Genomic DNA, 25025 nt, shown 5'->3' on the forward strand with positions numbered 1-25025 from the left:
GACTCAGCCGGGCTGAGATAGTCATTCCTCAGCTGTGTGACCCTGATTGACGCCGGCCTCACGGCGTCGTCAGCCATGACCCCCTCGGCCCCGGCCCCCCCCCCCCCCCCCACGATCAAACACTGTGTTGTTGATTCACCGCGTCAATAAAGACAGCCTTCCGCCCCGCAGAGCACTCAGACCAGCCTCTTCAAAGAGGGCCCTTCTTCACAGAGCACCGTCGGGCCATTAAGAGGGGACGGAGAACGGGTGACGGAGGGAGGGTGGGGGGTCGGGGGGGGTGGGGGCGGGGCGGTGTGTGTCGCCACGTAACAGGATGCGATTGCGGCACTTCAGACGGAGGTAATAAGCACTAAGACTTGTGCATCCTGTTATCGTCGTCCATCTCCTCCCAGACGCGGTTTGTTTTGGCTGTTTGGACGGCAGAGGTTCCGCGTGTATACAAAAGGGACGTGTGTGTAAATAAGACGGTTCTTAAAACGATGCGGGAAATCCTGAGGTTATATCCGATAAATAATTAAAGATGAGTCGACCTGGGATGAGGTCAAGTCTGAGGCAGTAGGGAGAGGGAGAGAGGAAGAGAGAACAAGAGAAAGAGCAATAGAAGAGACCGAACAAGTTCATGGTGGGGTCATAAATCGGCGTCCTTATGACAAATTATGTTCGTGGATTTTTTTTTTCCCTTGGTTATAATGATCTGCGTCACACCGCAATCTCGCCCCCATCCCATCATAATTGTCCGTGGGTCGACGGCCTCGCCTCTGACCAGCGGTTGAATATCCCCCAAGTAGCCACACATATTTAACTCATTTGCGATATTTACAATTTAAGAGCAATGTTCCAGGAATGATGGCGTTGGTCGTTTCAGTGACCATATATGTAACTGTATCCCTGTAGGCCGTTCCCTTGCTGTCATAATATCGCCAATCCCAGTCAGAACCACTGCTCTCCCATACCGGGTCCTGTCCTGAGCTCCTCCACTGGAACAGCAAAACAAACTCGGCTCCACTTAGAGCTAATGTGTTTTGGGCTGGATGAGATGGGGCTTGATGTGTGTGTGTGTGGGTGGGTGGGTTGGGGGCGAGGGGGGGGGGGTTCGGGGGAACAGAGCACTTAATTCTCTGAAAACGTCCCGCCATTCTGTGGAACTGTCATTTCCTGGTCTTTACAGACACCTGTGTACAGTCACACGCACAAATACACCCACACGTTCACACCCACAAACACACACAAATACATACAATGACTCAGAATGTCCTTGTGAGACATAGTTATTAATATAGATTTATATGTACTATATCCTTCGATGGTGAACATTAAACTGTATTCTATAGATTACATACCATCCTGATTAGGACAAAGCAAACAATCAACACATGACACAGAACCAAATCATCTAGTTCACGTGGGTAGGGCCCCATGTTTCCCCGTGTGTCTCTTAGATGGAGGGGTCTAGCTGGTGCAATAGGTTTTTTCCGCTGACTTTAGCTGGGATTGAAAGGCAAAGTTCCTATTGGGGTGTGATACTGCTTCTCTCTTTAAGTCTGGTAAGAACCACTTAAATAACAACGACATGTGCTCTCCCAGACTGATGTCAGTGTGTCTTTAGATTAAAGTGTGTGTGTGTGTGTGTGTGTGTGTGTGTGTGTGTGTGTGTGTGTGTGTGTGTGTGTGTGTGTGTGTGTGTGTGTGTGTGTGTGTGTGTGTGTGTCATCCCGTTTCGTACCTGATGATGTTTCAATGAGCCTCCTCTGTCTCAACAGGCCAAACAATCTTAACCAACACCTTGAGGTAAAGACCCAGAGACAGACACAGCTAGACTCACTGAGGCAGGGAGGGAGGGAGGGAGGGAGAGGGAGGAAGAGATAGAGAGAGAGAGAGAGAGAGAGAGAGAGAGAGAGAGAGAGAGAGAGAGAGAGAGAGAGAGATCATTTGAGGTTACCAAACATCCTCTAGGATAAATATTTCTTCAAAGGAACACTGTCATCACTGTAGCGCTGTCACTCTTCCCCCCTCCCCCCTAACACTTCACCTAGCAGAGAAAATGTTAGACGTATAGAGATGTTGGCAGCCTGATGAAACCCTTGGCAAACGGTGCGAGGAGGGGGTGATGTCACGCTGATCACTACTCAGCACTCAACCCTGAGTGACTGACTGCTGCCCCGGGGGAACAAGCAGAGAGCGAGACGCACGGGGAGGGATGAAAGGAAGAGCACTGATTGGTTCTCCTCCAGCTAAACGATGCCCTTAACCACAGGTTCTGGATCGGTTACCCCCCCCCCCCCCCCCCCCCACCTCTCGACCCCCCCTCCAGGGAGTGCACCCACAGCCTTTCAGTGATGTCTTACCCCCCGTGCGCGTGGTGTGTTTCATGCCGAGACTCACTCGCACACAATCCTTTCTCAACGCTGGATTATCTCTGTGTGTGTGTGTGTGTGTGTGTGTGTGTGTGTGTGTGTGTGTGTCTTCCAGGCTCTGATAAAGGCGGAGGGGACGCCGCAGGTAGTGGACCTCAAGGTAGGACCCTGGAAACAGCCCCCCCCCCCCCACACACACACACACACATCACATCACAAACACCCGGCATCATTCCACTGACCCTGTTGACCAGTTGGCCAACCTTCCTAACTCCCCCCCCTCCCCCAACAGATTGCAGATGACCCAAACAGGACGTGCCCGGACATCGCGGACCGCCTGCGTCTCCTGGAGCAGGAAGTGGCCCGCTACCGAGAGGCGTCGGGCCAGTCCAAGGCCGAGGTGGAGAGGCTCATGGGAGCTCTGCAGGACGCCGAGGGGGACAGATCCAACAGGGACAGGAAGATCTCCGAACTGGAGAGGTGAACACCCTGTGTGTGTGTGTGTGTGTGTGTGTCTCTGTGTGTGTCTGTGTGCGCGACGCAAGCCCGACGTACAACGCCGCGTGCACATCCGACAGTTAATCCCAGGGACTGTACAAGCCACGCTTGAACCTGGCATGATCTGGATTCATCTCGCCAGCGCTCTATTTATAAATGAGTAATCCACAAAAACATAACCGTCTAACCTCTGTCCTCCCAGCACTTCAGACCACTTCCATGCCGTCATGCTTTCCGTCTGATCTATTCATACTGCTTAAGTACACACTGGGCACTTTGTATATAGTGTTGTTTTTTATAACCGTGCAATTAAACAATTTATCACATAAATGTTATTTTTCCCCAACCCCCCCCCCCCTGTTTGATTATTTATTTTTATGTGTGTTTGTGTCTCCAGACCTGGGTGAGTAGCTATAGTGTGTGTGTCTCCCGTCCACGTTCACTCACAGCCATTCCACCGTCGTCATCTTAACCTCACACTGGGACTGTTTGCTCTCAGCGGGCTTTTAAAGTGTTTCTGGCGGTTAAACGTGAGAAAAGGCTATAGGTGTTTTGGCCTGCCACCCGCACCAACCCTTGATTTGAGCCGTCCCTGTGGGACGGTTATCACACACAATTACCGTCTCCCTCTTCCCGGCATCGCTGCACAACAAACAGACAGATTAAATATTTTCTGGGTCATACAACGGGAGATTTATAGGGTGTTATGAGGATGGTGGTGCGTGGGAGGAGGAAGGTTAGGGGGGGAGGGGGGTTCACTTGTGTACGTGTTCATCATCCTAGCCCTATCATCAGTCGATGTTTGTGCCTCCAGTGTGTGTCTGTGTGTGCACACGCCAACGCACACGCGTGCAATGGTGTGCACATGTTTTTCATTTGCTTCTCTCTGTTAAAACAGCTCGTGTTGTTGTGTGAGACATATTTGTCTTAATGGTTGTGTGTCTGTGTGTGTGTGTGTCTGTTTATTTGTATGTTTTTGAGTGCCAGCCAGTCAGTCAGTCAGTCAGCCGGAGGTGTGCCAGTTGGAGGGAGAGTATTGAGGCCAGGCTGAGTGACACTGACTGTTTATACTGCTCTGTTTATTACTGGAATACTGCTACCCAATTATCAGCTGATTTATGGATTGGCACAGTGTGTGGTGTGTGTGCGTGTATATGTGTGTGTACCCAAATTAGCAGTTGTTTAGTGCCAAGACGGAAATGTGCTTGTGTGTGTTTGTGTGTGTGTGTGTTTGTGTGTGTGAGAGTGTGTGTGTGCGTGTGTGTATATATATATATGATTTTTGATAGTATTTTCATTTGTGTGGCTGTGTCATGATTTATAAACACATTGTAAACTTGCGAATATAGAATCCCATTTTGTCAGTGCATGTTGTGTGTGTGTATTTCGGCCTGGGTATGTGTTTGTGCCTGTGTGTATGTTTGCGTGTGTGTATGTGTGAGAAAGTTTGTGTGTGAGCAAAGTGGAAATGGATAGTTTCTCGGCAGAGGATTACTGCCCGCTGAGAGGCTAGAAGTAATGCATGTGTGTGTTTGAGTGTCTGTGTGTTTGTGTGTGTGTGTGTGTGTGTGTGTGTGTGTGTGTGTGTGTGTGTGTGTGTGTGTGTGTGTGTGTGTGTGTGTGTGTGTGTGTGTGTGTGTGTGTGTGTGTGTGTGTCTGACAGAAGCACTATTCCATGGAAGCTATAGGACCCATCAGGTGTGTTAAGCCCTAGCTGCAGCCGTCGCTGGCGTAGAATGAATGTGGATGGACTGAATGTGCCGGGCCAAACACGGTTTCCTGTCTCATTCATTACCCGTTTTACAGACTCTCCAGTCTGGCGTGGAAAAGTGCATGCTGACTCAATCTCTGTGGGAAAGCAATGGGTACAAGAGCTCACCGGGGATGGTGTGTGTGTGTGTGTGTGTGTGTGTGTGTGTGTGGTGTGGTAGAATGTCCATAATGTATGTGGTACCTCTTTGTGTGTGTGTGTGTGTGTGTGTATGTGTGTGTGTGTGTGTGTGTGTGTGCTTCACTATCTGCATGGTTGTGTATCTGTGTGTGTGTGTGTACTGGTCTGATTGTTCAGGGACCGTTGCTGTGTGTGTCTATAGCTCCCTGGGGTTGCATGACATAAGCGCTTGGCACCCACAGGAGATGGGCCTCTCGTGCTCCAGATGCTTCATCTCGCTGAGGCCTCTGTCCCATCACCGCCAGCCTGTCTCAAGTTTATCAGTCTGAGCCCTCCCTGCTGGGAGGCAAACACTAGGTCACAGGTCACCAGAGGGTCAGGGGGTCAACACAAGTGGACCAGGTGTACTATCTGACATGAGGTGCTACTGTGTGCTCGTGAGTTATCGTAGAAGGAAAGGAAAAGGAAATTAAAGTTGCTTCATAATGAGACCGTCGGGAGTTGATGGTGCCTCTGGTCGGACGGATCTGGGCTTGTGTCGTTAGCGAACTGTCAGCATCGCGTTTACGGCAGACTGTGTTTATTGCAGGGGTTTGTGTGTGTGATAGTTTGTGTGTGTGTGTGTGTGTGTGTGTGTGTGTGTGTATGCAAGTATGCATTTACTCACCTTTTCACAAGATCGTATTTCTCCATGCGGGACGGGAGATATATGTGTTATGTTGCGTGTGTGTGTGTCTGTGATAAATGTGCGATGTGTAATGTCTCTGGACAGAGGTTGGAGAGCTGTCCTGTTGGAGGACCATCGGATGGCTTGTTAACCGCTCTACGGCTCGGCAAGGAGGGAGGGAGGGTGAGGGAATGAGAGAGAGAGAGAGAGAGAGAGAGAGAGAGAGAGAGAGAGCGCGCGCAGATGATGAGGAAACAGACGGGGAGACGGAGTGGGCCAGCTGGAACAGAGTGAGCGTGAGGCAAGCGCCATCACGGTACATGCGGCCAAACAGGTCACCTTAATAAATACCATCCACCCAGTTTGCATGGAGGCTTCCTGACAAACCGTTTAACCGCGACAGAACTCGTAATGATCCCTTCATGTCAGCGTTAAATCGGCCCATCACACGCGCTGTCTTGTTTGTTTGCTTGCTTGTCGTTTGAGCAGTTGAAGCGCAACCTTTGAGTAAGGTCATCAGGAACAGCCAATGAGGAGGAGGAGAAAATCTTTAATTCCTGTGTCTGACAACCACACGCAAATCTGAATGCTGAGGTATTCGGATATGGATATAAACAGGTGAACATAGAACATTGAATAGCTGTATGGAAAGATCACATACACATTTCAATGGCAAGCACACATTTTGAACATTCACCGAAATTGATTTAACAGTGCATTGGTTTAACAGTAGGATTTGAAATAATTCTATGTTTTTTTCAACAAACTAGTAAATGGTGAATAAAAATAGGATTGGGTCTGTGCTTTCATTTTCTGAGTGAAAACTCAGCTTCCCTGTTTTCTCGTTCTATTCCCCAACATAAAGTTATTGTTTAGGGGTAAGTGTCAAGCTTTAAATGACGTCCATGGGATGCAAAAGTTCCCTGATAAAGTGTGTGTGTTTGTGTGTGTGTGTGTGTGTGTGTGTGTGTGTGGGGTAGTAATTTAACACATGCTGATAATAAATAACTATTATTTATTAATAGCTCACTAACATAGCAGAGTTCACTAACATAGTGCTGTATGCAAAAACAATCCAGCAACCATCTTTAATATTTATTATATTACTTGTTTATTTTTTTAAAGTTCACTTCTTAATGGCTCTGCAAGTCCTTCCTGAAGCCTACGATATTTGCTAGCTCCAAACCCAGCCTCTGTGATGTTTGAAGCGGTTTCCTGTGTGTGTGTCCCCCTCTGCAGTAGTTCAGGAGACGGATCACACCTGTTACTACGCCGGGAGTTCAATGCACCCAGTGTTTGATAACCCAAATCACTAAAGCACATACAACGCAGAACATCCGATTCATCGGATCCCTTCAGTATAGGTGCACACACACGCACGCCCCACACACATTCCCGAGCCCTCCTCCAAACACGGGGGACAACGGTATTTATTTTAGGATAAGGGACGTCCGATTCCCGTCCGAGCGTTGGTCAGCTGTAAACAGTCTGGCTCTGTTTGGAGGTACCTCTCTGCTCCTCCCAGCAGGGCCACGATAAGGCCTCACTCTGACCCCACCGATCCCAAGGTTTTTTTGGATTCTTTGTTGAATCCTTCAGATGATGCAACTGTAACTTTTCCCCCTCGCGACTTGATACCTTGGTCACCCGAAGGGCTTTGTTGATGTCTGTTATTGATCAAAAAGAGTGCCGGTATATGAAGGGCATGAGGAGTGATGCAAAAAGGAAGTTCTTCATGACAAAGTACAGCTAAAGCCACTGATGACTAATAAACCAGATGAAGGGGGAGAAGGATGAAGGCAGGTTCCAGGTTCAAGGTCTTGCAGGGAATTTGAGAATAGACTGTTTGGTTGTGTTAATGAACCCTCATGGAGAGTGCTGCCTCTCTTGCTACCTTTAGCCCCATTTGTTGTTCGTAAGACAAATCATTACATAGCAAAGAACTATTTGTCTCCATGATTATGAAGCTAACAATTTTGTCTCCATGATTATGTCTCTTATATCTCTAAGATGATGAATTAGCCGTGTGTGCTAACAGTATTTCACTTTAATAAGATGACTGATTAGCCTCGTACATTAACCAAGTAACCACCTTTTTTTTACATTTCGAGTCATACTTTTCCGTTTGGAAGATTTTTCCCCGGCGGAGGTTCCCTGTCGACACCAAAGCCCTCAGAGTCGCCAGCAGCCCACTGGTTTATATGGCTCGTACATCACTGTCACATCGCAAGGACCGCCTCCATTTTAGAGGCACAGGCGCATTTGGATGGTGTGTTGGTGGTTATGCTTTTTTGTTATTGTTCAGTTATTAATCAGGAAATGTTTTTTCATTATGTGAATCCATCATTATGTTTGAAGCTGGCAAAGTAAGTTTTACGCGACACATGGCAAAACAAGGTTTTGATAAGCCCAGGTTATGGTACATTCACGTTTATTTAGGATTTTACAGTGTTTCAACTCTCTTGGGTCCTTTGACAATGGCAGAGTATCGCAAATAAGAAATCCAATGGTGAAATCTGGTGTCAAAGCCCCATACACCTGCACCAGAAGCACTTAGGTCTGATAGCTGATATGCCCGCATTGCAAGGTGACACTCCACAGGCCTGCTTCTCAGCTTATATAAACAGGCCCCGACACACACACGCACGTGCACGTGTGCAAACTAACACACACACACACACACACACACACACACACACACACACACACACACACACACACACACACACACACACACACACACACACACACACACACACACACACACACACGCACACACATGCAAACTTTGATACAAAGTAAAGCGCAAAGCACCTTTGAGGGATTTGTTTGCGTTCGTTTATTTTGAACATATTTATTTTCCCTATGCATATTTTCATAATACCTCCATGTGCTACACACCATTCCGCATCCTGTGTACACAGAGATGTTTCAAATCCCCAATGGACTTTTTATTGAATTAAACAACTGAAGGGGGAATTTAATGCGGCCAGGTTATGCTATGGAGAATTGATCCCTCAAACTCTCAGACACAGAGACACACACACAACGACGCGCGCGCACACACACACACACACACACACACACACACACACACACACACACACACACACACACACACACACACACACACACACACACACACACACACACACACACACACACACACACACACACACAGCGTATATGTGTCCGTGTGCATGGCAGCTGGTGGTGCAGTGTCAACAGATTGGCGCGGCTGTGGAATAATAATGTGGGGTGGTGGAGCTTGCCTGGTCAATGGCTGTTTACAAGACTGGAGGGTTCTCTTAAGGACTAATTTGTCACTGTCAGCTTTCTATGCATTTTCTTTGGCCTAAAAAAATAGGTGCCAAATTTAAATGTGCTCAAAGAGCACATTTTTAAAGTCCACATGAACGTGTTGATGCGTGGAGAGGTGTGTGCTGTATTCCTCAATGTGTGAAGTGTGTGGCGGTTTCTTTCATGTGTGTGTTTGTGTGTGTGTGTGCCTGTGTGTGTACAGATGTCTGTGTGTGTGTGTGTGTGTGTGTGTGTGTGTGTGTGTGTGTGTGTGTGTGTGTGTGTGTGTGTGTGTGTGTGGCTAAATAACTAGTGTGGCGGTGATGGTAAATACAGAGCTGTCCTAGCTGGTGACTGCACAGGTTAACTCTGTAATCAACACCTTAGAAATGCACAACACGGACGGCAGATTTATTGCATGTGTGTGTGTTTGTGCGTGTGTGTGTGTGTGTGTGTCTTCTTGTGTTGGTGTGCGTGTGAAAGCGCGTCACGCGTGCAAGTGAGTGTTATTGTCGTTGAGAGATTTACACACACCTTTTCAGCTACAGGTATCAGGCCCCGTCTTGTCTGAGTCTGCCTGTCTGTGAGACCAGACACAGCTCCTGTCTGGCGCTCTGTCTGTCTGTCCGTCTGTCTATCTCTCTATGTTTGAGATGAGACACATCACCTGTCTGTCTTATTCCCTGCCTGTTCAGGCACACATGCCTATCATATACAACCTTTGTTTTATTGTGTAATCGTGTGTGTGTGTGTGTGTGTGTGTGTGTGTGTGTGTGTGTGTGTGTGTGTGTGTGTGTGTGATTATGTGTGTGTGGGTGTGCATGTGTGCTTGTGTCTGTTTGTGTGTGTTTATGTGTGTGTGTGTGTGTGTGTGTGCTACAGCAGGGAAATATGGATGTATCCTTTCTTCTCCTTTTCTGTCATCCATAGCATTCTCTCCTTCTCTCCATAGTCAAATCAATTCACCAAACGTCCAAAAGCAGATGATGACGAGTGAGATGAAGACAGATGGACTGACAGACGGTCATCCACACTCGCTATCCCAGGTCAGTATGTGTGTGTATGTGTGTGTGTGTGTGTGTGTGTGTGTGTGTGTGTGTGTGTGTGTGTGTGTGTGTGCGTGCAGGTGTAGCATTCCTTGTTCTTTAATTTAGCTGTTCATCACTTCCTCAACTAATAAAGTTCAGGTTGACGGGAAGGCCTTTCTTCCTCCTCCTCCTCCACCTCCTCCTCCTCCTCTTCGTGTTTCGAAGTTCATCCCTTTATGCTCAAGATTCTCGTTTCCTTTTCTCCTTTTTCTCTCTTATCTTAAATCTTTCTTTCTTCCGTCCACCTTCCCTATATCAACATTTCAGAAAGTGTGCCCTATATCTCTGCCTCCGTCACTCTCTCCTCCCCTCTCCCTCTCCCTCAGATCCGGAGCTTTCCTCCACTCTGTCAAACCCAACTAGCTCACCCTTCGCTCCTTCCCTCCCTCAGTGCGTCTCGCCGGCCGGCGCTAAGTGGAAGGGACGGGCGTTTAGTCGGACAGAAATCAGGTCCATACGCCGGCCGGCAGTGGGGGGCATAATGGTTCAAGGGCGGGCAGAGAGCAAGAGAGTGTGAGAGGGTGTGAGTTTGAGTTAGAGAGAGAGAGAGAAAGAGAGAGAGAGAGAAGGCGCAAACGTTATCCACATGTGATGTGATGCACAGCGACGTCCACCAGCTGAGACACGTGTGTGTCCTCGCTGTGTGGGTCAGCCTGACTTGTGTATGTGGGTTGAGTGTCCTGATGTTTACGCGTCAGAAATTGGAGGGTGGGGGGGGGGGGGGAGGTTGCAGACCTTTGAAGAGGTGTTAATCTGCTGGGAGTGCAGCCATTCCGGCCCTTTCCCACAGGACAGATGAAGTCGATTGGAGTGCTCTCTCTCTCTCTCTCTCGATCTCTCTCTCTCTCTCTCTCTCTCTCGATCTCTCTCTCTCTATCTTACTCTCCCCTGGCTGCAACCCCCCCCCCCCCCCCCCCTCCACACACACCCCTCCCCCCCCCCATCCCCACACACACTCCTCCCCCAAGGCGTTCCACACACTGGGTTTACACTTATTTGGATGATTCTGTGTTTACTGGCAAGGAAAACATCCCTCTTCCCTCTTCAAACAGTCCCTGAGCTGGTTGTTCTCTCTTAACAAGCCCTCAGAGAAATAGTTTCCAAGTTGAATCCATCTGGATATTTAGAGAGATGGATAGATACTTAGACCGACTGATAGAAAGATAGACAGTCAGAGAGATAGATGGATAGATGGATAGATGGATAGATGGATAGATGGATAGATGGATAGATGGATAGATAGATTAATAGACAGACAGAGAGACAGTCAGACAGAGAGCTAGATAGATGGATAGAAAGACTATTATGAACGAATGCAGCTATTTTGTGCTGGCTCAGCATAAGTGCTGCCCTTAAGCCCCCCATCCCTCGTTCTCTACCTCTATTCTTCTCTCTCTCTCTCTCTCTCTCTCTCCTCCTCTCTCCTTCTCTCTCTCTTCTCCTCTCTCTCTCTCTCTCTCGTCTCTCGTATCTCTCCTCTACTACCCTCTCTCTCTCTCTCTCTCTCTCTCTCTCTCGCTCTCTCTCTACCTCTCTCTACCTCTCTCTCTCTGTCTCTCTCCCTCTCTCTCTCTCTCTGTCTCTCTCTGTCTCTCTCTCTCTGTCTCTCTCTCTGCACGTATCTCCCAGTCCATCAGGAACAGTGCACGCTCCGAGGGTAAACAAAACATAAACAAGCCATCTCTCCTCTTGATCCACCCGCCTCCTCACCCCCAGCCCACCAGAACCCCCCCCCCCCCCCCCCCCTCTGAGTTTATGTGGGACAAGGGTGGGGGGTGATAGCATCTCTCTCTCCACCTCCATCGTCTCCATGGCCGCCACGCTGCGTTTCCCAAACACAGAGGGAAACTCACATCGGAAGTGTTCGCCGACTCCAACCAGACTTTCATCCCGCCGCCCCAGTCACTATAACCCCCCCTCTCCCCTCTCCCCTCTCCCCCCCCCTCCCCCCTCCCCTCTCCCCTCCCCCTCCCTCTGGGTCGTGCTCAGCCGTGGCGTGGGCGCTCTGTGACAGTCCCTCCCCGTGCACGGCAGCTGTTTAAAGAAAAAGAAACTGACGGGGACGAGATTGGAGAAGGGGGATGATCTTCCTTTGATCCTGCGCAAGGAATGCTTTCATTGGAAAGCGGCGCTTGGAAACCGTCAGCATCCACACGTACGCCAGAGCCGTGGTATACGGCATTCCGGATAAGCCTTCCGAGCCGTCTTCGGAGTTTTCAAGAAATCCAAGGAACACCGGGTGCACATTATGACGTGGCGTTTTCACATTTCAAAGCAATGGAATCGGAATCGCACAGAGATGCACGGAAAGACCGAACCAAAGAAGGGCAGAGCAAACGAAAAGATGGAAGAAAAGGAGATCGATATCCATGTAGACAGACAGATGGGGTGATAACTGTCTCATGGAGTATGAGTAAAAGGTGGAATCTGTGTATGTGTGTGTGTGTGTGTGTGCGTGTGTGTGTGTGTGTGTGTGTGTGTGTGTGTGTGTGTGTTTGTGTACGTGTGTGTGCTTGTGTGTGTCTGTGTCTGTACGTCTGTGTGTGTGTGTGTGTGTGCGTGCGTATGCGTGTGTATGCGCCCGCGTAAAGTGATGGGATCAGGGGTGCCGGAGCTGCTGGGAATGTGCATTCTCTCACTCCCCACTCGTTTATTTGAGTGATTATAATCCCACCATCACCAGAGGGGGCCAGACGATGTAATGAGCCGTCCCCGGGGACCCAGGTGCTGATTGGTTCTGCAGCCGCAATTCTCCTCACCTTCGCACCCGTTTCGCCCTCTGTTCCTTCCCTTCTGTCTGTCTTCAGTTTTTCCCCATCAACCCTTCTCGTTTCTCTTTGTCCTGCGCCATTGAAAAACTGTGTGTGTAATTGTGTGTGCGTGTGTGTGTGATTCTCTTGGCTCCCCGACTGATTCGCACCAGATCTGCAGACGGACATGCAGAAAACGCACACGCACACACACACACACACACACACACACACACACACACACACACACACACACACACACGGGCACACGTACACAGGGGCTTCCACGACTGGACCCTCGAGAGCGAAACCCAAGCAGAGAACTGTGTTTGTACACGCGTGTGAAGGTGTGTGTGTGTGTCGGAGTCTGTCTTTGTGGGGCGGGGTCAGACCTCTGCTTGTTGATGCTGGTGCATCGAATTACTGCCAATCTGTCACATCCAATTATAGCTCCCGACTGCTGACACACACTGCCTGCCTCTGTACCAGTGTGCGATCGCGAGCGCGTTTCTTGTGTGTGCGTGTGTCACCAAGCGTGTCAGTGTGTGTGTGTGTGTGTGTGTGTGTGTGTGTGTGTGTGTGTGTGTGTGTGTGTGTGTGTGTGTGTGTGTGTGTGTGTGTGTGTGTGTGTGTGTGCTTGCCGCCACTCACCTCCAGCTGTGCTGACGTGAAGAGCCACAGGCGCAGGGCAGTGATCTGGCTGACTGGGCACTTTTCAGCCCCGGGGCCAGGATAAGACCCCCTGTTGTTCCAGTCACTTGTGAAGTCCCAACTTTCAGCCCCCCCCCCCATCAATTCATCAACGTTGCAATGAACCACCGGCCATTAATGACCACAGGATGAGGGGAATACCAGTGGCATACCAACCAGTGGCATATCCTGCATTTTAGGATATGTCACTTACGGTAGCTACCCGAGGCTAATGGAATGCTAATGCTACTGTATCATGCTATTAGTACCGTACCATGCTAATAGGTTCACTATCTGTGTGGTGGGTGTGACCGCACCTAATCCTTTTTTTGCTCTCCATGTGCTTCTCTCAGAAAACCAATGTTTAAATCATTCCAATGTTTTCTCGTCCAATGTAACCAAAAAAGACCAGGTTTATCTCCCTGTGCTTTTTGCCTCTCCAACACAATTAGAAAGGGAGACAGACAGACGGAGACACAGACATAGACCGAGAGATACTGCGGAGCAACGTCAGAGAGATACCCAGAGGCAGAGAGACATAAGGAGAGGCATGGAGAGAGGAGGGAGGGAGAGAGACATACAGATAGTGTGCAGGAGGAGAGAGATGGAAGGGAGGGTTTGTTATTTCTGTCCAGTGTTTTCTTTCACAGCTCCAGCCTCCAGTGAGGAGCAGTATCCCCTTTCCCCTGCTCCCTGTAGGTGTCAAGACAGCCCACACACACTCTGCACCAGTGGTTCCCAACCCTGTGGTCAGGACCCTGCTTGGGGTCCCCTGATATGCATGTGGCGATGAAGGAGATTGCTGACATAAGCGAAAGATGTTTGATGATCCAAGTTAGCAAACCCTTTTGTTTTAAAAAGGTCTCATAGACCTCAGGACTGCCTAATGATTCGTAGCTACGAGCAAAACTGCTACTTATCCTTTGGACGTTGATATTACCGGCAGATTTTGATTGGGTTAAAACGTTTTGTGTTTTGTGTTGAAGCAGATGCAAAAAAGTCAAAAAGGTTGGACACCCCTCCTCAATGGGGACACACACGCACACACAAACACACGCACACACACACACACACAGATACGCACACACACATGCCATGCATGAACACAAACACACACATACACCCACGAACGGACACATGATACACACCGAGACGCATCCATTCACGTGGGCGTTTGAGGTGGCTCATCTCCATGTCTTAATCGCTCTCTGGTGATCACGGCTCCTTCGTCACCGGAAGCCCCTCTGTTTTCTCTGCACTCTCGCCTCCCCCACAGCATGTTAACGCCTCCGCCTTCCACCTCTCAAATCAGTCAGGACGCTACTCAAACACTTCTGCCGGCTAGGGAAACAAAAGTATTTTTAATCTGATTTACAATAGCACGTTGTGGTGTCTTGAAGTGTTTGTGTGTGTGTGTGTGTGTGTGTGTGTGTTTGTTTTTCTGATTTTCATTGAACTTGAACAGATTAGAGAAAATACCCCTTCCTCCTCTCCCCTCTCCCCTCTCCCCCCTCCCCACTCAGCTCCCCCCCTCGGTTTCCCAGAATGCCATGCGGGAGACGGCGGAGCGGATCAGGGAACTAGAGCTTGAGCTGAGGGAGAGCATGAACACCTCCGCCCACAAGGAGGCGCTGTGGGCACAGGAGGAGGAAGCCCGTGCCCAGGCCCAGATGGAGGTCCAAATGGCACACACACACGCACACACACATCCGCGCATGCACACAAACAAATGCGCAAATGCATGCATGTACACACGGCCGCACACACGCATCCACACAAACAGACAGACACACACACACACACACACACACACACACACACACACACACACACACACACACACACACACACACACACACATACACACACACACCACACACACACACACACACATACAAACTGTACATGGACCCAGAGTAATCGTTGCACATTTTTGGACAGCCCCACATGCACACACACACACTTACACTCATACAAAAACAAACAAATACACAGACACACACACACACACACTCACATCCAATAACCACAAATCACACCTGTGTCAACCTCCTCCTGTCTCTTTGCTCCTTGTGCCTGTCCTGTGAACACTGCTGCTTCCACTGGCTGCCATCTTAGCCCCTTGGCCTCTGAAGAGCACAGGCAGCCATTGAGAAAAAAAAAAAGGCTAGCATGAACCGAACTGCGCCCCCATGTGGCGGCGGGCCCCGGTGCAGCCAGGGAGGGCCAACTTACACCTCTTTATGCGCCGTTGGTAGCTGAGAAAAGGCCCCCTAAGGACACCTTCCAACTGTTTGGGATGTCCCCCCCCCGTCCCCCCCGTCTGTCCTCTTTGTGTCAGTAATTGCCTTCTCTCGTTGACTTCCTGTGTGTCTCGTTTCCAGGCTGCAGTCTGCCAACGTAACAGAGCGTTTCCATGCGTTTCTGTCGATGTCCTGCCTCTCCCTCTGTTCATTGTTATCCTCTATTCTAAGTTATGTTTATGTCTGCATTGTGGTTTGATAAATCAGGGGTGGGTGCGTGTGTGTTGTATATGTCCTTGGCTGCCTGTATGTGTGTGTGTGTGTGTGTGTGTGTGTGTGTGCACATGCGCATGTGCGTCTGGCTGTGGTGGGAAAGAGAAGCGGAACGAGAGAGTTTGTTTCCTTCTGGTGTGAGCTTGCATTTGAATGAGAATGACCTTGCATTACTTATGACTGCCACAAGTAACATGAGAGCAATCAGCGGTAAAAACTAGTATGAACATTCTGAGGCAGAAAGGTGGCTGTTTTGCTTCAAACACTTAAAGTCTTAGTAATCTCTCTCTCTCTCTCTCTCTCTCTCTCTCTCTCTCTCTCTCTCTCTCTGAGATTCACACAGTATTATACCCATCCCATAATACATGCATACACACAAATACACACACAAACACACAGACTCTCTCTCACACACACACACACACACACACACACACACACACACACACACACACACACACACACACACACACACACACACACACACCGGCCACCAACAACAAATGGGCCTTCCAGAATTGAATATATATGAAAAGGTTTATGAACACAACCTTCACACATACTAGAAGAAGAGAGCTGAGCTGTAATATGAAATGCAGTCACGCTCTTTCATCTCAAACCGTGATGGAACCAAACATAACATGGGCAGCACATGTTGGGCTGGTGTTGAGTGGCATCCATCAGGCTTTTTTAAACTCATGCCAGGACTTCATCTGGACAATAAGTTAAATATAAATATAAATATAAAGTCAATAAGTATATGAATGATTTAATACATCTGGCATACGGACTGCTTGACGATGACCCCACAGTAACGAGCTGGCAATGCAAGTAGCTTTGGATATTGAGATAAGAGAACGAGTGAGAAAGTGAGTAAGTGAGTAAGCCAGAAAAAGGGAGAAAGAGAGAGAGTGAGTCCTGCTAAAAGATCAGCTGACTTTGGCCTTTCTCAGCCAGCCGCCTGGCCCATTTTTCTCACAATTATTTTTCTCTCTTTACACTCTCTCTCTCTCTCTCTCTCTCTCTCTCTCTCTCTCTCTCTCTCTCTCTCTCCCCCTCTCCTTTATTCTCTCGTGTGTCTCAACGTAATCAGTCTCATGACGTGTAATGCGCTGAAAGACCCCAACCCCATCAGACCCGACCTTCTGGAAAGCAGCACGGGGGATGTCCGGGTCACTGGACTTCACACCCCCCTCGCTGGCTCTTTTTTCACTCTCTCCCTGTCTCCCTGTCACCCGCTATCTCTCCCTCTCTATCTCTGTCCCTCGTTTCTTACGCCCCATTGTCTATGTCCTCACTCATCCGTCTAGCTCCCTTGTTCTATCTCTCTCTTTCGCTCTCTCTATCTCTTTCTCTCTCCGTCTTCTCCTCTCTCTCTCTTTCGCTCTCTCGCTCTGGCTCCCTCTCTCTCTCTCTCTCGCGAGCTCTCTCTCTCTCGCTCTCCTCCTCTCTCTCTCTCTCTCCTCTCTCTCTCTCTCTCTCTCTCTCTCTCTCTCTCTCTCTCTCTCTCTCTCTCTCTCTCTCTGTCCCCTGTCCCTGTTGGCGTTTGAACTGGGTCCTTTTAACCGGCCACACTGACATAAATGGACATGGGGGATTAAGCCCTCCCCCTGAGCCCCCAATCAGCTTATCAACTAAGGGGCTTTAGGGCCTTTCCTTGCTGCCTTAGCCTGCCCAGGCGGCTTTGCCTTGAAGTTGAGCTAAATTAGCACGCACAGGCTGACCGCTAAGCTGATTAGCTTGCTAATTTCACTAAAATGCATTGTATTCCTTATTAACGACGTGATTGTGAAGAGAGGGCTCACCTAGGTGGCAGACTAATGGGAGACCGACTTGGGTGGGGGCCGGGGGGGAGGGTATTTGAAGTAGTTTTATGGTGTGGGGGGGGGGTATGTTGGGGTGTGTGGGAATAGGGGGGGCTGGGTTTGATTGGCATGTGGAGGCTATCATTGAGGCATTTCTAGGCTATAAAAGTTGCGTTTAAATCCTTTGAATCCTTTGGCATCAGATATTAAAACATTGCGCATTCAAATGAGAACAGGGATATAGGATACATAAATCAGGATTGGGGGGCACTTGTGTAAATCTAGCTCTAAATAAGAGGGGTGGAGATGAGATCAGTTACCACTGTCACGAACAAGACATGAAACCCTTCATTTATCCCAAAACGGGCCTCAGAGGCTCAGGCTTCACAGGTCATTTCTGTCATATTTTAGTTTTTATTTCTCACTGCTTTTTCCCTTTTTTTTCTCCCTCTGTCCTTTTTCTTACCTCTTCTCCCTCCCTCCCTCCCTCCCTCCCTCCCTCCCTCCCTCCCTCCGCTCTCTGCCCCGTATGTGATATTCATGAAGTGTGAGTGAGCACATTATTGGACATCTGTGGAACACACCTAGAGAGAACGCTGGAGATAGACGGTGTCCCGAAAATGTGCAAACGATTTGGCTCCATAAAAGAAGCCCTTCTTTTTCCCTTTTTAGTTCTTTCCTTCTTTTTCATGTCCGACCAAATGGGGCAGATTTTCTTTCACACCCCTCTTGCGCTCATCTTTTCACACTTTTCTCAACCACCGCTTCCCCAATCCTCAAATCTCACAGCACGTAATGGAACCTCAAATCGTTAGAGGAAAATCGGACAACGAACCAAACACACATGCGCTGGTGATGAACGTTGATGTGATCCATTATCTCACCAGCATCACCTACAGCTCAATCCCTTTTGTGAAGTGCTTGTTGGGAGACAATGAGACACTTCCTGATTAAACATAATGATGGCCCCGAGGTCACTTCCTGTCTGTCAGGCCCTCTGAAGTCAAACATGCAGTCCTGCATACCCCGAGGGCATGTCTCTGAACGTGTGTGTGTGTGTGTGTGTGTGTGTGTGTGTGTGTGTGTGTGTGTGTGTGTGTGTGTGTGTGTGTGTGTGTGTGTGTGTGTGTGTGTGTGTGTGTGTGTGTGTGTGCGAAAGAGAGAGAGAGAGAGAGTGTGTGTGTGTGTGTGTGAAAGAGAGAGAGAGTGTGTGTGTGTGTGTGTGTGTGTGTGTGAGTGTGTGTGTGTGGATGTGTGTGTGTGTGTGTGTGCGAAAGAGAGAGAGAGAGTGTGTGTGTGTGTGTGTGTGTGTGTGTGTGTGTGTGTGTGTGAAAGAGAGAGAGAGTGTGTGTGTGTGTGGATGTGCGTGTGTGTCAACACTTTAACTGCTCCAAAGTGGAACCTCACTTCTAGATGAGAGAACCTGAGAGGATAAAGAGTGGGAGAGTTGTTTGGAGAAAATAGATGGGAAGGAAGTGAGAGAAGGAGACCTTTTGTTTCCAGGTCAACAGCCAATGTCGTTCAGGTGACCTCTGACTCCTAAGACATTCCTCCTTATTTAACCCGGCGGCCGTTATGTTTATCATTCGTATCCCCTTCCTATGTTTACTCTTTTTCTATTTCTGTTTCAACCAGTAATTAACACAGTCTCACAAACGACCCTTCGACCCAAAGACACTACAACAACACACGTGTTGACATGTCTCTCTGTGTCTTTGATTCACCCTACACTATGTTCAGTACACCAATGTAAGATGCAACGTGTCTTAACTGCTTCGCCCCTGGCAGTTGGAGGAGCTGATGGGGGCGCTGGAGAAGACGCGGCGGGACCTGGACGCCACCAAGGTGCGCCTGTCGTCCACGCAGCAGACCCTGCACGAGAGGGACGACCACCTGCACGTCATGCGGCAGGAGCGACGCAAGCAGCTGGAGGAGATCCTGGAGATGAAGTCAGTACCACTCAACCGCTGTCCTACTGTCTCCTGTCAGGACTCTCTGTCCTCTCCTGTCCCGTCCGTCTGTCCGGTCTGGTCCGGCTTTCTGGACATCCGTTTGTCCAACGGTCCATCTTGTCTGGATGTTTGTTCGTCCCCCCGTCAGTTTTTCAGTTTTTCCCGGTCCATTTCCTGTGTGTCATGACTATACGTATGTTTTTCCTGCCAGCCCGTTTCTCGGTACAGAGTGCATGTCTCTAAGAGGCAATGTGTGGGTATCTACTAAAACAACACACCACATCAGAAACATAGGTCATGCATAAATGCTTCTTCTCTCAACTGCTGAGAGTAGAGCTGAAGTTTTCCTCAAGATCAATAGTGTTACCGTGGCTAGGAATGGGTTCTGTTGGTTGTCCCGTATGCTGGTTAGTTTTTTTTCTCAGCAGGAAACTGGGTTGTATTCTTATGGAAGGCTCTAGTTAGAGGTACCCACCTCAAAAGATAAGGCAATTAGCATACATGAAGATCCCAAATCCCTCCTCAGTATGAGTGATGAGCATGTGTGTGTTAGTATGTGACAGACTTTCTTGGTTCATTGGCGTTTTGGCTGCATTCCCTCCACTGCACAATCTTCATGTGAATAACTTTAACGTGCAAACAGCATGGAAAATGTATCTGTGTGTGTCTTTAATGCACATCTGGGTTGTCTGTGGGTTCATGCACAGCATCGCAGAGATATTCTCTGATATATACATCAGGTTAGTGCATGTGATAAAGTGGGAGCTGCCACGTTCTACTGCTGTCTGGAGAACAATTCAAGTTATTGAGCACAGGTGTTGGACAGTGAGACGAGATAGGCAGGTCCACCCGATCCCAGACTAACTGAATAGGTTCCTGGGTGTGAGTGTGAATGTCAGATTGGAAAGAGATGGAAGGAAAGCATGTGTGTGTGTGTGTGTGTGTGTGTGTGTGTGTATGTGACACACACACACACACACACACACACACACACACACACACACACACACACAACACACACACACACACACACACACACACACACACACACACACACACACACACACACACACACGTGTTCAAGCTAGCATATGGAACTTTGTGTGCTCAGAAGGAGCACATGTGTGTGTGTATGTGTGTGTGTACGTGTGTGTGTGTGTGTGTGTGTGTGTGTGTGGTGCGGAACACATGTATGACCTGATGTGTTTCCGTGCGGGGCCGTGTCCGTGGGCCGTGTCCGTAGGTACGTCAGGCTCTGAGGGTGAGCTTCGGCGATCCGTCACTGGAACGGGGTAGAGGTGGGTGGGGGGGGGGGGGCAACATGTGTGTTTGCTTTGCTCTGGGCGCTCTCTTGGAAGGAACATGGCACATATATCTGCCTGTCATGTGCCACAGAGAAATTACTTTAATGTCCACCATTCATCGCAGCACAAAGGGCTGGTACAGATGTGTTTGAAGCACTGCATCAACCCATTAAGCTTTGCCTTACGATCCTATTAGCTCCTAAGAATGGCTTATTTTGTAGTGTGTTTTTGTGTTTCTGCATGTCTGGGTCTGTGTGTGTGTGTTTATACAAAGCAGGGGCACTGTCCACACAGACACCGTTGCTTCCAGATTTCAAAGTTTAGTGATTTCCTCTTTGTAAGTCGGTTGTTTCTGCAGGCTGAAGTCATTCTCGTTATCTTGCCATAATGGAGGTGCAATGAGTACACACCAAGCTCTAGTATACTGTTGGTGGACGCAAGCAGCTAGTCTCTCTCTCTCTCTCTCTCTCTCTCTCTCTCTCTCTCTCTCTCTCTCTCTCTCTCTCTCTCTCTCTCTCTTTCTCTCATTCTTTCTCTCTTGCCCTCTGCCTTGTGTTAAAGACTAAAGTTCAACACAAATCTTCAATGACAGGATCCAATGGAGATATAGAGGAGTGTGTGTGTGGTCTCATAAGGGAAAAAAATAATATTTGTTTTTGTGGGTGTGCGTTTCAGAGAGAGAGATAGGAAGAAAGAGAGAGAGCGATTGGCGAGAGAGAGAGAGAGAGAGAGAGAGAGAGAGAGAGAGATAAAGTAAAATGCAGAGAGAGCGAGAGAGCGATTAAGTGAGAAAGATAGTAAGAGTCATTGAGAGAGAGAGACAGAGAGAGAGAAACAGAGAGACAGAGAGAGATCGAGAGGTACATCAAGGGAGATGGACATTGAGAGAGAGAGAGAGGGAGGGCTGGAGGTTTGGGGTCACTGATGATGAGGATTAAAGGACTGTTGAATCGCGTGGGGGCCAAGCAGCGTGAGACTGGCTCACATCGGAATGGGAGAAAACACGGCCAGCCGCAGAGACAGTCCTGCAGAACTAGCGCTCCACCACACAGAAACTCACATTTAATCACTCACGGCTGCAGACACGCACGCAGTCGCCCCCGAACGCTGCATTCTTCTGCTTACAGGGGCCTTGCTCCTGCTGCTGGGCCCCGCTCCCCATTACCACATGAAAACTAAACAGAACAGACAAAGGACGAGAGAGAGAGAGAGAGAGAGAGAGAGAGAGAGAGAGAGAGAGAGAGAGAGAGAGAGAGAGAGAGAGAGAGAGAGAGATAAATGCTTGGGGGGAGGGAGATAGTGGGGAGTGAGATATGAGCAGTGAGGGGGGGGGGGGGGGGGGGTTGAGAATGGATTTCAAATCTTAGAAATCATGAGAGATGTTTGAGCGGTGGCCAAGTCTCTCTCTCTCTCTCCCTCTCTTTCTTTCTCTCTCCCCACTGTAATGTCTCTCTCCCAACGATAATGTCTCTCTCTCCCCACTGTAATGTGACATACGTCAAGAAGACCAGCTGAAGCAAGCCATGTGAGGCACATTCCCCCGCAGACCGCTGATGTAGTGTGTGTGTACGTGTGTGGGTGTATGTGTGTCTGTGGGTGTTGGTGTGTGTGGATGTTTGCGTTTGTGTGTTCGTGGTTGTGCGTCTGCGTGTGTGTGTGTGTGTGTGTGTGTGTGTGTGTGTGTGTCAATGTATGTGTGCCATGGATGGAGAGAGAACAGACTCTTGACTTTTCAACACAGTTAATGAAAGAGACAAGAGGGGAAAAAATCATTTTCAATATCCTCTCATTGTACCCTGGGTTTCCTCGCAGTATGCCCTTCTGTGTGTGTGTGTGTGTGTGTGTCTATGTGTGCGCTCCTGCCTGCGTGCATGCGTACATGCATATTTGTGTGTGCGTGTACGTTGGTTGTGTGCGTGTTCTCACATTTGCCTTTCTTCCGATACGGAGCTGGGATTCTTGATGAATAAGGAGCTGCACAGGTCTGCTCTATCACCCAACACTGGATTGAGTTTCCAAAAGGCTGTATACACACACACACACACACACACACACACACACACACACACACACACACACACACACACACACACACACACACACACACACACACACACACACACACACACACACACACACACACACACACACAGGGTCGGAGCAGCAAGGCAGGTGGCCCCTGGAGGTTCCAGTCATTATTAAGGCCGGGGTCGTGGGGTGTAGGCGCACCATAGAGAAATGATGTGTTTGGACATGTTGAATGGCCGGCCATTGAGATGTTTCTATACAGTGTGTGTGATGCGCACGCCTGGAAACCCACCCACAGCCCACTGAACTCCACTCACTGCTCACATTATCGCTGTTTACATTCTGCAGCCTGATATAACCCAGGAGCAAAGGGAAGGAGGGACGCGCACAGGGAGTGGAATAATCCCTAAACACAAGGAAATGCTTTATCACGCTAAACAGAGGGTGGATATTTTTTAATCAAACTGATATATGGGATTTTTATACAAAGTGTCTGTGTGTGATTATATACATTTGTTTCATGCATTTGTGGCCCTGCATGATCAGGTAAACGACAGGAATGGGAGTGCCTGACGGGCGTTGGATGGATTAGTGTGTTATCGGAGGATCCCTGCCAATTCACCGTATTCGACGTCACTGTTTGCGCTGCGAGTCGGGAAGATACGAGAAGGTACGGCAGAGGGGTGAGGTCCGGGACGTGGGAGCTCTGTCCTGGTGGTGTAAGACAGTGGCGTCACAGGGAGGCTGCGGAGTCGGGGATAGGGAATCGAATTTATGCCTTTGGAAAGAGGGATGGACGAGTGAATGAAGGGGGAGGCGGAGAAGGCCACAAAGGAAGCAGTGGTCCTTGGGTCCTGAAGGAGTTTACCTTGGTGGGACTAAAATGGTCGTAAAGGGAGGCAGGGAAAGTAAAGGGGAAATAGGGAGAGAGGCAAGGGCGGTAGGGCAGTGAGTAGTAGAGCCTTCAGATGGGATGGAGAAATTAAGGGAGGAGAGTGGAATATTGTTTGGCCATCTTTCATCTGAGTTGGCTGTGCACTCACACACACGCATACACACGCACAACACACACTTTCCCCCACACCGGCACACACACACACACACACACACCCACACGTGAATACAACCATACACTCACACACCTGTACTGGAAATAACAATCTGTGTGGAACCTCATGTACCAGTACCAGGTCACCAAAACTCAATACACTAATGCAGAAGTCAGTCCGTCCGTCCATTGTTTAAGTCCATTTACGGCTTCACGCTTGTTTCTTTCAGACAAGGTAATCCCCACGCTGGAAAAACCAATGGGCCTTTACCTGTCACAAGTCGTACTCCCTCCAGGTCCTGTGCCAGCATTTGTGTTGGATGGTTTCTGTTTCCAATGCCATAATGAAGCTCAGAGCGGTAGCGACATTATGACTTTCAAATCCCCGGCATAGACATCCTGTCTACCGGGCACGGATCACCATGGTAACGCTGGCTAAACACAGACGCAGCAGTGGCGTTGGCAAGGTCATGTCCCTGTTCCCAGCGCTCCCTTTGGTCTGGACACACACTCACTCTTAGACACACACAAACCGCAAACACAAACACAGACGCAAACAAACACACACAGTCACACACACCCACACACATACAGACGCACACACACACACACTTACCGACACACAACGAGACGCAGACATAGAGTCACAACAAAATCACATTGGTACGCACACACAAACCCAAACCCACACACACAGGCACATTGACTCAAACAGGATAATTCACACACATATACACAACGGCATTACACACGTACAGACACTCACAGGGTTACAACATTACTCACACAAAAACACACAGAATTTAATAACACAACCCGGACGTGCGGATTCATGCACACATACATGCATGCCCATACACACGCTCACACACACACCCCCACCCAGGCCGCACACACTCACTCACATGCATACCCCCCCCCTCCCGGCACATACCCAACCCCACGCACACCCACCCCCTGCACACGTGTGTAAGCAGTGCAGTGGGGTTGTTGAGATAAGTGATGATGAGCCACAGGGGGTGGGCCGCAGGTGTGTGAATGGGATTCTCTGTGTTCAGCTGACGGAGGGGGTGACCACCCAGACCACGTCTCCCTCATTCCTGCCCTGGCCTGAGTGTGTGTGTGTGTGTG

The 25025-nt window shown here is 49.1% G+C and overlaps 1 protein-coding gene across 1 annotated transcript in view; it reads left to right on the forward strand.

Annotated features, from left to right (window-relative positions):
• The window catches only part of LOC130391073 (ERC protein 2-like), a 115759-nt gene that overhangs the window by 52446 nt on the left and 38288 nt on the right, over positions 1–25025 (forward strand). The window contains exons 11-16 of the mRNA XM_056601250.1: positions 2473–2517; positions 2650–2837; positions 3253–3258; positions 9666–9759; positions 14765–14917; positions 19351–19511. Coding sequence (XP_056457225.1) covers positions 2473–2517; positions 2650–2837; positions 3253–3258; positions 9666–9759; positions 14765–14917; positions 19351–19511 — 647 coding nt within the window. The remainder of the gene's footprint in view (positions 1–2472; positions 2518–2649; positions 2838–3252; positions 3259–9665; positions 9760–14764; positions 14918–19350; positions 19512–25025) is intronic.

The sequence above is a fragment of the Gadus chalcogrammus genome, chromosome 1 (assembly GCF_026213295.1).
Source record: "Gadus chalcogrammus isolate NIFS_2021 chromosome 1, NIFS_Gcha_1.0, whole genome shotgun sequence".
In the NCBI taxonomy this organism is placed as follows: Eukaryota; Metazoa; Chordata; class Actinopteri; order Gadiformes; family Gadidae; genus Gadus; species Gadus chalcogrammus.